The 15,049-nt window shown below is 42.5% G+C and overlaps 1 protein-coding gene across 2 annotated transcripts in view; it reads left to right on the top strand.

The window, feature by feature from the left end:
• Positions 1-15,049, top strand: part of LOC126203220 (cytochrome P450 6k1-like) — a 216,657-nt gene that overhangs the window by 164,511 nt on the left and 37,097 nt on the right. For both annotated transcript variants that reach the window (XM_049937465.1, XM_049937466.1), the window contains exon 3: positions 891-1,053. In XM_049937465.1, coding sequence (XP_049793422.1) covers positions 891-1,053 — 163 coding nt within the window. The remainder of the gene's footprint in view (positions 1-890; positions 1,054-15,049) is intronic.

Below are 15,049 nucleotides of genomic sequence, written 5' to 3'. Positions count from 1 at the left end.
CGAGCAGCTCTTTCATGTGGTACTCTACCAAAAACTTTCTCCTTGTTCTTTTCAACTACAATTTAATAACATTTTTGGATCACTGTTGTGAGTATGTTACACATAGTTTATCACTTTTGTGGGGACTGCATTATATGGAACTTCTCATAAACAGCAGGGTACACACAAGCAGGCTATTACACACACTAGTACTCATTTACATGATAATTCAACAAAATAAGGATGACTCAGGGTCAGATTGTGAATCTAGGACCTCCATTGTTGTTTGCCCTCCACCATGCCCTTCCTTCCTAAGTACATCTTCTTGTATTCCTCCCTTCTTCTCTTGAACAATGTATCTGCTAGACACAGAGCGAGAGAGAGAGAGAGAGAGAGAGAGAGAGAGAGAGTATACAAGTTATTAAAAGTGGCTCTGTGCTCATTCCTGAAAATGTCTTAAAGAATCTTAAGCAGAATGTTAAATAATATGTAGGAGTCTTAGAGCTGTGGAGGCTACTAGTACATTCTAAGTTCAAAAGTGAGGCAGTTTTTATTGGTTGGGGAAAGTTACTACACTTTGTGAGCATCCTCTAGAGTTGACAACATTATTATGATGTTAACAGTTCTAGCTTCAGAAATTAATTCAAGCAGTTCTCTCATTGTCAAGCATTCCACCATCATTACTGTTACTACCTACCCCTAACAAACTGCTAACTTTTCATTCAAAGTGTCAACAATGCGCACTTGCCCAGCATTTGTTGGAGACAATCATAAGATATATTTACTGTTTAGACAAATATATCAAAAATTACGAGGAAACTATATTACCCATAAACAGTTTAATTCGTATATAAAAAGAAAATTGTAGCACAGACTGAAGTTGCATATTTGTAAACTGTTTTCTGTTTCAGGCCTCTTCTGCTTTGATCAACCCCTGTTATTAGTCAGGGATCCAGTTATAGCCAGCTACATCCTGTCTACAGACTTTAGCAGTTTTGTGAACCGCAACTTTCACCTTTCTCCAGACACTGATCCACTGGTTGGAAGAGGTCTGCTTGCACTCAGAGGCAACAGGTACATCTCAATAGCTTTTCTTAAGGAGGCATTCAAATCTGTATCTCTTAGCAGAATTGTGATTATTTTCATCATGATCCTGCTTGACAGATTCAGTTTTGTAACTCACTAATATCGTACTGTAAATAATTCTCTTTTAGTGTGATACACTTTAACACAGGGGTGGTCTAGATACTGGCTCACAGTCCTTGTCCAGGCACTAGTACCAAAGTGCTCAGCCTTGCTACACATATCCCCCACCACTATGCCATGCTGTCTGAGTGCGAGGAGGGGAAGAGGGGAAAACTGCGAAGAACATGCTGCATTTAAATGGCAGGGCAGTTGCACTGCATACTATTTCATTTTATATTTCACATCTCTCAACAACATATCTACATCTACATCTACATCCATACTCCGCATCCACCTGACGGTGTGTGGTGGAGGGTACCGTGAGGGAACCTCTATCGGTTCTCCGTTCTATTCCAGTCTCATATTGTTCATGAAAAGAAAGATTGTCAGTATGCCTCTGTGTGGGCTCTAATCTCTTTGATTTTATTCTGATGGTCTCTTCACAAAATATACGTAGGAGGGAGCAATATACTGCTTGACTCCTTGGTGGAGGTATGTTCTCTAAACTTCAACAAAAGTACATACTGAGCTACTGAGCGTCTCTCTTGCAGAGTCTTCCACTGGAGTTTATCTATCATCTCCATAACGGTTTTGCGTTGGATCTTCTCTACCTCTTCTATCAACCCTATCTGTTACGGATCCCACACCAGTGAGCAGTATTCAAGCAGTGGGTGACAAGTGTACTGTAACCTACTTCCTTTGTTTTTGCACTGCATTTCCTTATGATTCTTCCAATGAATCTCAGTCTGGCATCTGCTCTACCAATGATTAATTTTATATGGTCATTCCATTTTAAATCACTCCTAATGCCTACTCCCAGATAATTTATGGAATTAACTGCTTACAGTTGCTGAGCTGCTAAATTATAGCTAAATGATAAAGGATCTTTCTTTCTATGTATTCGCAGCACATTATACTTGCCTACATTGAGATTCAATTGCCATTCCCTGCACCATGTGTCAATTCGTTGCAGATCCTCCTGTATTTCAGTACAATTTTCCATTGTTACAACCTCTCGATATACTACAGCATCATCCACAAAAAGCCACAGTGAACTTCCAATGTTATCCACTATCCACTCGTCGACAGACGACAACTGGGTTTTCGGATTCTGGGGAACCCGGGCCATCATGATCAGAGTTCTCAAGCAAACTTCGTCCCAAGGTTCCCATGTACATTGGTACCTTTAACATTCAGACCCTAATACAACCTGGAAAATTACACAACTTAGTAACAGAGCTAGACCAACAAAAAATTAAGATCTTAGCGTTACAAGAAACTAGATTCACGGATGAAAATACAATAGACTATGGAAACTATCACATCTTCAAGAGCAAGACTGACAAACGAATTGCCAATGGTACGCCACTCCTGGGCATGGCATTTGCGGTGCTCAGAAATATATTAGGCTCAATTAGAGAGGTCTCTTCCATAAATAATCGCCTCATGACCATGCGTATCCAGTGCGCCAACAAGAAATACACATTGATAAATGTTCATGCACCCACAAACATAGACAACAAAAAACGCCAACTACAAACTGAAAAATTCTGGACTAAACTTGAAGATGTCATGGCCAAAATTCCCCGGGATGATATCAAAATCTTAATGGGAGATTTCAATGCACAAATTGGCAGAGAGAAAGAACACCAAAAACCTGTAGGAAAATATCCAGCACACAGATTCACCAACAGAAACGGACTGAGATTTATTGAACTATACCAACAAAATAATCTAAAAATAATGTCTACATCTTTGAGAAAAAAAACCTAGAAAACAAAAGACCTGGAGGTCCCCCATACAAGAGATCGGCGAATATCAGATTGACCACATTGCCATCTCCTATTTCGTACAGAAAGAGATCCATGATGTCCAAGTCCGCAGAGGGGCGAACATTGACTCAGACCACTATTTAACACGCATTAAAGTGAAATTCACCCCAAAAAAATTCTACCTGAAGAAAACACACATGATGAAATTTGACACACGAACAATCAAAGAAACCAATCTGAAGGAGGAGTGGGAAAAGGAACCAGCTGACTCTTGGGAAAAATTTCGAACAAAAATTACAAAGAACGCAAAAGAACTGATCCCATTGAAAAAGAACACAAAACACCCCTGGGTGGGACTCTGGATGTGAAAAAGCGCTGGAAGAAAGAAAGAAAGAAAGCCTTTCTGAAGTATAACAGTAAAAAATCCCCAGAAAATCTAGATCACTTCCACAACACCAGAAGACAAGTGGCAAAAACAATCAGACAAGTCAAGAGGAAGTACCTCAAGGAACAGTGTGAGTCTATTGAAGAAAATTTCCGTAACTATAATGTACGAGACTTCTATAAGACCTTCGCTGGGAGAATCAATGGATACGGCTCACGAAATCTATGTTTCAGAAAACCAGATGGAAAACTAGCGCTCACAAATCGGGAAAATTGTGAGGAGCTGGCAAGATACTTTTCCGGACTCCTCAATTGCCCTGAACCTTCTTCAAGATTCCCTCAAGAAACTGCTGTCTACACAAATCCAGAATCCCCACCACCTACACTAGAGGAGATCCAAAGACATATTCATAGACTGAAAAACAACAAGGCATCCGGAGAAGATAATATCACTGCAGAACTACTTAAAAATCTTGGACCAAATTCCCTCAAAGAACTCACTCAAATCATCACAGACATTTGGCAGACAGAAAAACTACCAGAAGATTGGAAATGTGCCCTAATTCATCCACTGCATAAAAAGGGAGACATGGCAGATATAAACAACTATCGAGGAATCTCCCTTCTCCAAGTCACTTATAAAATCCTCTCAGCTTGTCTTCTTCAACGAACACAAGAACAACTCGAACACAGTATTGGTGAATACCAAGCTGGCTTTCGCCCTCGCCGATCCTGTGCAGAACAAATTTTCAATTTGAAGACAACACTAAAATACAAAGCAGTCAGGAACAGTCCAATCATTTGTTCCTTTGTTGATTTTGCAAAGGCTTATGATTCAATCGATAGGCAATCTCTCTTTATTATCCTTGAGGAGCTAGGACTCAATCCGAAAACCCTAAACCTTATCAAAGAAATGCTCACAAACACAACTTCTAAGATAAAATTCCTGGGTGAAATATCAGAGCCCTTCCTGATCAAAACCGGCGTCAGACAAGGTGACGGCTTGTCTCCACTCCTCTTCAACCTTGTCTTAGACAAAGTCATCCGAGAATGGGAAAAAGAACTGAAGAATCAAAATTACTGGAAGCCTATACAACTAGGAAGATCTAAAGATGGTATTAAAATTTCATGCTTGGCTTTTGCAGATGACGTGGCCATTCTAGCAGAAAACGAGACCACAGCAATTAAACAGATAGACATTCTCAAAGAATGCGCCGAAAAAGTTGGGCTACAAATTTCCTTCCAAAAAACCAAATTCATCTGCTCAAAATTTGAAACTCAAAAACTGACTACAAAATATGGACAAATTGAGAGAGTTCCATTCTTTAAATACTTAGGCGAGGTCCTAGAACCCACAGGGGGAGAGAAAACTGCACAAAAAGTTCGACTGCAAAAACTGAAAAGAGCATACTGGAAAACCCACAACATCTACAATAAAAAGTGTCTCTCCATTCACTCAAAAATACGACACTACAATACAGTAATCAAGCCCGAAGCACTATATGCCAGCGAAACACTCACACTCCATAGAAAAGGCGACCTGGAAGGCATCCTGAAAGAGGAACGCAAAATTATCAGAAAGATTCTTGGCCCAAAAAGAACTGAAGATGGATTCAGGTTACAGTCTCGGAAAACTACAGAAAAATTATCTAACCTCGCCGCAGACATCCGGAAAAGAAGACTAAAATTTTACGGTCATATCCACAGACTCCCAACACCCAGACTCTCCCACAAAATTTTAATATACATTGAAAAATTGAAAACCATACCCTGGATACAAGAAACCAAAACAGATCTAGCAAATGCACAAATAAATTCTTCAGAAGTTATAAACAGAAATGTATACAGGCAAAAAATCAATAGTTGGAAAGTACAACCCGAGAATGAAGTTTGCAAGAGACAGGGGACAAAATGGACAGAGGAAAGAAAGAGAATTCATGGGGAAAGAATGAGAGAAGTTTGGAGAATTAAAAAATTGAATCGGAAAAGCTTTGCGTGATCCGTATGGGTCCAATCGCACATAATATATATAACTTACCAAATGAAAGTGCTGGCAGGTCGACAGACACACAAACAAACACAAAATTCAAGCTTTCGCAACAAACTGTTGCCTCATCAGGAAAGAGGGAAGGAGAGGGAAAGACGAAAGGATGTGGGTTTTAAGGGAGAGGGTAAGGAGTCATTCCAATCCCGGGAGTGGAAAGACTTACCTTAGGGGGAAAAAAGGACGGGTATACACTCGCACGCACACACATATCCATCCACACATATACAGACACATGCAGACATATTTAAAGACAAAGAGTTTCAAGGAAACATTCCACGTGGGAAAAATATATCTAAAAACAAAGATGATGTGACTTACCGAACGAAAGCGCTGGCACGTCGATAGACACACAAACAAACACAAACACACACACAAAATTCAAGCTTTCGCAACAAACTGTTGCCTCATCAGGAAAGAGGGGAAGGAGAGGGAAAGACGAAAGGATGTGGGTTTTAAGGGAGAGGGTAAGGAGTCATTCCAATCCCGGGAGCGGGAAGACTTACCTTAGGGGGAAAAAAGGACAGGTATACACTCGCACACACGCACATATCCATCCACACATATACAGACACAAGCAGACATATTTAAAGACAAAGGGTTTGGGCAGAGATGTCAGTCGAGGCGGAAGTGAAGAGGCAAAGATGATGTTGAATGACAGGTGAGGTATGAGTGGCGGCAACTTGAAATTAGCGGAGATTGAGGCCTGGTGGGTAACGGGAAGAGAGGATATATTGAAGAGCAAGTTCCCATCTCTGGAGTTCGGATAGGTTGGTGTTGGTGGGAAGTATCCAGATAACCCGGACGGTGTAACACTGTGCCAAGATGTGCTGGCCGTGCACCAAGGCATGTTTAGCCACAGGGTGATCCTCATTACCAACAAACACTGTCTGCCTGTGTCCATTCATGCGAATGGACAGTTTGTTGCTGGTCATTCCCACATAGAATGCATCACAGTGTAGGCAGGTCAGTTGGTAAATCACGTGGGTGCTTTCACATGTGGCTCTGCCTTTGATCGTGTACACCTTCCGGGTTACAGGACTGGAGTAGGTGGTGGTGGGAAGGTGCATGGGACAGGTTTTACACCGGGGGCGGTTACAAGGATAGGAGCCAGAGGGTAGGGAAGGTGGTTTGGGGATTTCATAGGGATGAACTAACAGGTTACGAAGGTTAGGTGGACGGTGGAAAGACACTCTTGGTGGAGTGGGGAGGATTTCATGAAGGATGGATCTCATTTCAGGGCAGGATTTGAGGAAGTCGTATCCCTGCTGGAGAGCCACATTCAGAGTCTGGTCCAGTCCCGGAAAGTATCCTGTCACAAGTGGGGCACTTTTGTCGTTCTTCTGTGGGGGATTCTGGGTTTGAGGGGATGAGCAAATAACCAGAGCCACTTCCTCATCCCCTCGAACCCAGAATCCCCCACAGAAGAACCACAAAAGTGCCCCACTTGTGACAGGATACTTTCCGGGACTGCACCAGACTCTGAATGTGGCTCTCCAGCAGGGATACGACTTCCTCAAATCCTGCCCTGAAATGAGATCCATCCTTCATGAAATCCTCCCCACTCCACCAAGAGTGTCTTTCCGCCGTCCACCTAACCTTCGTAACCTGTTAGTTCATCCCTATGAAATCCCCAAACCACCTTCCCTACCCTCTGGCTCCTATCCTTGTAACCGCCCCCAGTGTAAAACCTGTCCCATACACCCTCCCACCACCACCTACTCCAGTCCTGTAACCCGGAAGGTGTACACGATCAAAGGCAGAGCCACATGTGAAAGCACCCACGTGATTTACCAACTGACCTGCCTACACTGTGATGCATTCTATGTGGGAATGACCAGCAACAAACTGTCCATTCGCATGAATGGACACAGGCAGACAGTGTTTGTTGGTAATGAGGATCACCCTGTGGCTAAACATGCCTTGGTGCACGGCCAGCACATCTTGGCACAGTGTTACACCGTCCGGGTTATCTGGATACTTCCCACCAACACCAATCTATCCGAACTCCAGAGATGGGAACTTGCTCTTCAATATATCCTCTCTTCCCGTTACCCACCAGGCCTCAATCTCCGCTAATTTCAAATTGCCGCCACTCATACCTCACCTGTCATTCAACATCATCTTTGCCTCTTCACTTCCGCCTCGACTGACATCTCTGCCCAAACCCTTTGTCTTTAAATATGTCTGCTTGTGTCTGTATATGTGTGGATGGATATGTGCGTGTGTGCGAGTGTATACCTGTCCTTTTTTCCCCCTAAGGTAAGTCTTTCCGCTCCCGGGATTGGAATGACTCCTTACCCTCTCCCTTAAAACCCACATCCTTTCGTCTTTCCCTCTCCTTCCCCTCTTTCCTGATGAGGCAACAGTTTGTTGCGAAAGCTTGAATTTTGTGTGTATGTTTGTGTTTGTTTGTGTGTCTATCGACGTGCCAGCGCTTTCGTTCGGTAAGTCACATCATCCTTAACTGAAATCACTCTTACTTCGGAAGACTTCTCTCCATTGAGAATGACATGCTGCATTCTGTTATCTAGGAACTCTTCAACCCAATCACACAATTGGTCTGGTAGTCCATATGCTCTTACTTTTTTCATTAAACGACTGTGGGGAAGTGTATCAAATGCCTTGCGGAAGTCAAGAAACACGGCATCTATCTGGGAACCCGTGTCTATGGACCACAGAGTCTCGTGGATGAATAGCGCAAGCTGGGTTTCACAAGATCGTCTTTTATTAAACCCAAGCTGATTCGTACAGAGTAGATTTCTAGTCTCCAGAAAAGTGATTATACTGGAACGTAATACGTGTTCCAAAATTCTACAACTGATGGACATTAGAGATATAGGTCTATAGTTTTGCGCAACTGTTCAACGTCCCTTCTTGGAAATGGGGATGACCTGTGCCGTTTTACAATCTTTTGGAATGCTACACCTACGGTACACTGCTGCAACAAGGGGGGAAAGTTCCTTGCATACTCCGTGTAAAATCAAAATGGTATCCCATCAGGTCCAGCAGCCTTTCCTCTTTTGAGTGATTTTAATTGTTTTTCTATCCCTCTGTCATCTATTTCGATATCTACCATTTTGTTATCTGTGCGACAAACTAGAGAAGGAACTACAGTGAAGTCTTCCTCTGTGAAACAGCTTTGGAAAAAGACATTTAGTATTTTGGCCTTTAGCCTGTCATCCTCTGTTTCAGTACCATTTTGGTCACAGAGTGTCTGGACATTTTGTTTTGATCCACCTACCGCTTTGACATAAGACCAAAATTTCTTAGGATTTTCTGCCAAGTCAGTAAATAGAACTTTACTTTTGAATTCGTTGAATGTCTCTCGCATAGCCCTCCTCACACTAAATTTTGCTTCGTGTAATTTTTGTTTGTCTGCAAGGCTTTACCTATGTTTATTTTTGCTGTGAAGTTCCCTTTGCTTCCGTAGCACTTTTCTAACTTGGTTTTTGTACCACGGTGGCTCTTTTCCATATCTTATGATCTTGCTTGGCACATACTCATCTAACGCATATTGTACGATGATTCTGAACTTTGTCCACCTCACACTATCTGTACTTAGATAAAACTTTTGTGTTGAGCTGTCAAGTACTCCGAAATCTGCTTTTTGTCACTTTTGCTAAACAGAAAAATCTTCCTACCTTTTTTAATATTTCTATTTATGGCTGAAATCTTTGATGCTGTAACCACTTTATGATCACTGATTCCCTGTTCTGCATTAACTGTTTCAAATAGTTAGAGTCTGTCTGTCACCAGAAGGTCTAATATGTTATTGCCGTGAGTCGGTTCTCTGTTTAATTGCTCAAGGTAGTTTTCAGATAATGGACTTAAAAAATTTCACTGGATCCTTTGTCCCTGCCACCCATTATAAACATTTGAGTCTCCCAGTCTATATATGGTAAATTAAAATCTCCACCCAAAACTATAACATGGTCAGGAAATCTACTCGAAATATTTTCCAAATTTTGCTTCAGGTGTTCTGCCACAACATCTGCTGAGCAAGGGGGCCTATAGAGACATCCAATTACCATGTTTGGGCCTTCTTTAACTGTGACCTTCACCCAAATTATTTCATATTTTGGATCTCCGTCAATTTCCTTTGATACTATTGCACTTTTTATCGCTATAAACACGCCTCCCTCTCCACTGTTCAGCCTGTCTCTGTGGTATACTTTCCAATCTGAGTTTAGAATTTCATTACTATTTACATCTGGTTTCAGCCAACTTTCCGTCCCTAGTACTATGTGGGCATTGTGACCATTTACTAATGAGAGCAGTTCTGGGACCCTTCTATAGATGCTCCTGCAGTTTACTATAACCACATTAATATTGTCATTCCCTGTTGCGTTTTGCCTGCTGCTACCTTGTTACATCTCAGGAGGCATCTTGTCAGGCCTAGGGAGGGAACTCTCTAACCTAAAAAACCCACATGTGCACTCCACACGTACTCCGCTACCCTTGTAGCCACTTCCTGCGTGTAGTGCATGCCTGACCTATTCAGGGGGACCCTACATAGCAGAGGTCAAGAAATTTGCACCCCAGATCTCCGCAGAATCATCTGAGCCTCTGTATTAAGCCTTCCACTTGGCTCCAAACCAGAGAACCACGATCGGTTCTGGGAACGACGCTACAAATAGTTAGCTCAGATTCCACCTCACGAGCGAGGCTTTCCATCTTCACCAACTCTGCCAACCGCCTGTATGAACTGAGGGTGACCTCTGAACCCAGACGGCAGGAATCATTGGTGCCGACATGAGCAACAAGTTGCAGTCGGGTGCACCCATTGCTCTCTATCGCCGCCAGCAGGGCCTCCTCCACATCTCGGATGAGAACCCCTGGCAAGCAGACAGAGTGAACTCTGGCTTTCTTCCCCGACCTTTCCGCTATTTCACTAAGGGGGTCACATTGGAGCTCCCAATCACTAACAAACCTCTCCCCCCTTGTGCCTGCTCGGACCTTGCTGGAGGAGCAGCCACATGTCCACTCACAGGCAGAGCGGGCGATGCCACACAGCCAGCCTCCTCATTGACCATCCGCCTTGTGCAACGCGAACACCGTTGAACGCGCCACTCCCCTTGGGGAGGGGGTGGCCCAACCACACCCGGTACCCGCAAAGGTCACAAACAAAACAAATTTTCAGTATTATTTATTTTTGGTATGCGAAGACATAATATAATTTTTATCTGGTACAGCTGTTGGCTCATGGACAGACACTGACAATTTCAAAGAGTTTTGCAATCATGTGATCAAGCAATCATGACCTATTTAGTTTCACAACTTTTACACAAATATGTCAATCAAAATATTGTAGCACTTTTGCAGCCTCTTTATGAACACTTGGAAACTCTACCCAAGGAAAGCAGTGTAGACATCCTGGACAGTTTTAATGTAAAAATATTTGTCATTAAGTCTGGAATTACATTGCAGATCAGTCAGTCACATCAGGATATGCACAGGGGTGCTTTCAACTGAAATGGCAAACGATCTCAAAAACTGCATGGAAACAGATGTAAGACTGACACTGTCCTTAAAATTGTTATAAAACTATCGTTGTCATTCTGTCAATCACAATGAATTCTTTGAATCTCATGTTTTCTTTAATGGCAGTGAGCTTAGGGAACTGGACTGTCTTTGTTATAATGTGTCCCTTCTACAACGTGATTTTATTTCAAATGCACCTCAATCAACCTAGAAAGATGCTACCTTGCAATGCCTTACTGTGGGCAGTGTGCAGTGAAGTCCACTTATAGTGCAATATCTGTAATCCATTATGGATGTTCTAATTCTTGTCCCTGCACTCCTTTTCCTTTATGAATTCAACAATAGCAAGTTTTAAATTAAAAAAAAAAAAAATAGTTCCAGGCATGCCCTTTGATTTAACCAATGTAATATGCAGTAATATGTGAAATCTCCATACTCTTTGTTCAGGTCCACTGAAAATGGTTGCAACTGAGAATGGAAGAATGTGCGCGACTTCAGAAATTTTATTGTTCATACGACCAATTCTTCACATGCTCCAGAAATGAAAATTTAACACAAATGCTTTTTTATATACAGAACAATGAATCTCATCTATCAAACATAATTTTTTGCTCTATGATTATCGACTAAATCTTTAAATTCTTTTTTCATGGTATTGTCATGTCATTTCGTAGCAAATAGTCAGTTACCTGTCATTATGCAAACTGAGAATTTTCATCCTTCTCTTCTGACATTCCCATTCATTTTCAAGGATTGTTTCAATAGATCACTAGACAGCCTCTTTTTGTGCAAGCAGCCATTGGACCTGTGAATTTCCTTCATACCACGAACAACTACCGTATTTACTCGAATCTAAGCCGCACTTTTTTTCCAGTTTTTGTAATCCAAAAAACCGCCTGCGGCTTAGAATCGAGTGCAAAGTAAGCGGAAGTTCTGAAAAATGTTGGTAGTTGTCGCCACAACTAACTTCTGCCGTCAAATATATGTCGCGCTAGACAGGTATGTTTTGCAGGCACAAAGATAAATACTGGAGCCAAAACCTCTGCGTCAGTAACTAAATTAAAAGGTAGAAGAATGTAAACATTATGCAATGTATTCTTTCGTGTTTGCTGCTATTTCATTTAAATCCTGTCTGCCTAATAAACTACGAAACTAGAACAGCAAACGCGGAAGAATATACATATCATGTCATGTTTATATTCGTATTATTCTTATGCTGAATAGTGATACAGTCAGAAACTAAGCACGGCAACTGACTAGATTTTTAAATCTAAGATGACTCTAATTTCTGTGCAGAATGTAATGTACTAAAGAAGTCGTCTGCAAAGATTTTCAAACAGAGAAAAATTTTCGCTAAACTCTCGTTCAGAACATCTTCTATCATATGCAGTCTGTTATTTGGTTCTTGTAGATCATTATCAAAGAAAGCAGCAGTTTAAGTAACAACAAATAGCAGACTCTCGCCATTGTTTCGCTTCTGAGACAATTCCTCTCTTTTTTTTTTTTTTTTTTTTTTTTTTTTTTTTTTTTTTTTTTTTTTTAAGCCGCAGTAGCGCGCACAAAAGCAAGCCTTGCCGCGAGCGGCGACAGGTCGTAAACACGCATTATCAGAATGTGACAAACAATGCATGACACAGTACAATAATGCATTTTCAGCTTAGAGTCACATAAACACCTATAACAAAGAGAACGGCACTTATCAGATCAAAGCAAAATAAGCAATCGATTCAAACCAGACGAAGCACACGAAAAAGTAAGGGTACTCGTATAAATATGGACGGAGTGCCTGACGTAGCAATGGCTACCTGGTAAAGCTTAACTGCTAAGCTTACGACTCGAACCAAACTACTGTAGCTGTTATCTTCATCCATTCGACCTCAATTGTGTTTCACGTTACAATGGACCAACTGTTTTTCGATTTGGAGGGGCGGTCTAAAACTTTTCTCTCACCTTGAATTTCGAGTCTCAAATTTCGGGAGCGGCTTAGATTCGGGAAAAATTGTTTTCCTTGATTTCGAGTCTCATTTTTCGGGTGCGGCTTAGATTCGAGTGCGGCTTAGATTCGAGTAAATACGGTAGTCAACTTTAAACAGCACTGGCAGCAAGATTCTAGTGAATCAGAGAGCTTCACTGACCAAAAAATGATGCACTGCAATGCTAAATGGAATGTTGCAGCACCATTGCACGGGCTTCCAAGAAGGACCAAGCAAAGCTGGGTGACAAGCGGCCCACACATACTGCATTCGTGAAGTTTGGCGCGCCGTGGCTAGCCCTGCTTTAACAGATATTTTTCATCCTTTGACAAAATATAGCTTGGAACTTGACCCACATTTTATTTCACAATAGGAAGCTTCAAGGTTTTAACTCTGGTATAGGGCTGCACTTAAGTTGAATGCCTGCCAGAGCAGATGGACCTCAATGGATACAGAGGGCAGTGCTGCTGCGGCCCTGTCGCCTAGTGAGTGCGCCATTGTCTCACCACCCGAAAAGATGAACCAACAGTGCCCCTTGCACTGGCGTAAGTACCACAACTACATGACCAGTCATGTACTTTGTCTAATAACTTTTATTTTTCTCCACTGAAAATTGGCACCTCTGTCTGACCTGGTCACCCTCTCCCTTCAGGATATATGTGTTCTGCTGATTATCATTCCTAGTGATACCCTGTAGTTACCTCCAGCTCAAATTTCATCAATACCATAAACAGCGGGGGCAGTCATACCACTCGTGGGTCACTGTCTTGCAAGGACTCAGCTGAAAATGTGATTTTACTTGCACCAATCAAGACTGTAAAGCTTCCTATGCTGCCTCCATGATTTCATATGTGGTGGTTCAACTGCACGTGACTCATGAGCTTCACACGACGGCATTGAAACTGGATAACCCATCATTAGAGGACATCTTGTGCATCGCTCATTCATTCAAAATTGCTCAGGCAGCTAAATAACAACTCACAGCACGGCTGCAAAAGGCGGCAGTTCACACACCAACATGTGTGCCACCCCGGCATCAAAAACGTAGGATGACAGCCACGTTGCAGCAACGTCACGATTCATTTTTGTCCGATGTCTCTATGACTTCTGAGCCTCCGGTCACCCCTCGATGATGGCTACGGAGGCCACACCCTTTGTGCTCTCAGTGTTTTTCCTCTCACTTCTGAGCAGACTGTCCATATTGCTGGGTGTCCTCTACAAACTGTGGCAAGGAGGGTCAACTCTGCTCAGTATGTCACAGTTATATGGCCTGTTCCCATCCAGCACCACAACCCCACCAGGACACAATACACACGCTGCAGACTGTAGTCCACCAGGGCGACCCCCCCATGCAGAAATTGTTTCTTGCACTTCACGTGTCCCACCAAGACAACTGTTTTCAGGTGAACACTGGGGTCACCATCTCTTTGATCAATTATTGATTGAATTTTGTCCAACTGTGTTTACGACTTGTCCCCATCCACAAGTATTTTGGTGGGCTATGGAGATGGTGCAATTCCTCTTCATGGACAACTTACAAACTTACAAATATGTCACTCAGCTTTTAATGTTCTTTGTCACTGACCATCCAGCAGCTACCAACAGTTTTGGCCTTGACACCTTCACGGCATTTGGATTTTTTATCTCAGATGAATTCAAGGTGGTTTCAACTGTGGTCCCTTTCCAGGAACTCAACGACCTCTGCATGGCTTTTTCACCTCTCTTTCAACTTGATTTGGGGTCCTTACAGGATGCTGTGAAGCTGCAGCGACCCTGACCCTGGCATAGCACAACTGTTCCGAGATTGAAAAGGAAGCCTCGGCAAGAGCATTCAGTGTCAAAAAATTTCACGTCTACATTTTTGAGCTGCAGTTCTCTCTAATTACGGACCACACGCCGTTGGTGGCATTATTCAGGCCATGTTCCAACTACCCAGAATGAACAGCCCAATGCCTCCAGTGCTGGGCGTCGTTCCTCAGTGCCCACAACTATACTATCTGATACAATCTGACAGCCCAGTATTCTAATACTGATCCACTGTCCTGTCTCCTGGCCAGCCCAGACCCTGATTTTGAGCAATGGGAGTTCCTCCTCTTCCACATCAGTACCAAATGACAACATAACTGGACAGTTTCCCCCTTACTCCATGCGTGCTGCTGTTGCAATGCACTGGGACTCCACCCTGCAACGGGTTCTTCACTAAGTAAACCATGGCTAGCCCCATTATC

The sequence above is a fragment of the Schistocerca nitens genome, chromosome 9 (genome assembly GCF_023898315.1).
Source record: "Schistocerca nitens isolate TAMUIC-IGC-003100 chromosome 9, iqSchNite1.1, whole genome shotgun sequence".
Lineage (NCBI taxonomy): Eukaryota > Metazoa > Arthropoda > Insecta > Orthoptera > Acrididae > Schistocerca > Schistocerca nitens.
This window is presented reverse-complemented; position numbering and strand designations above follow the sequence as displayed.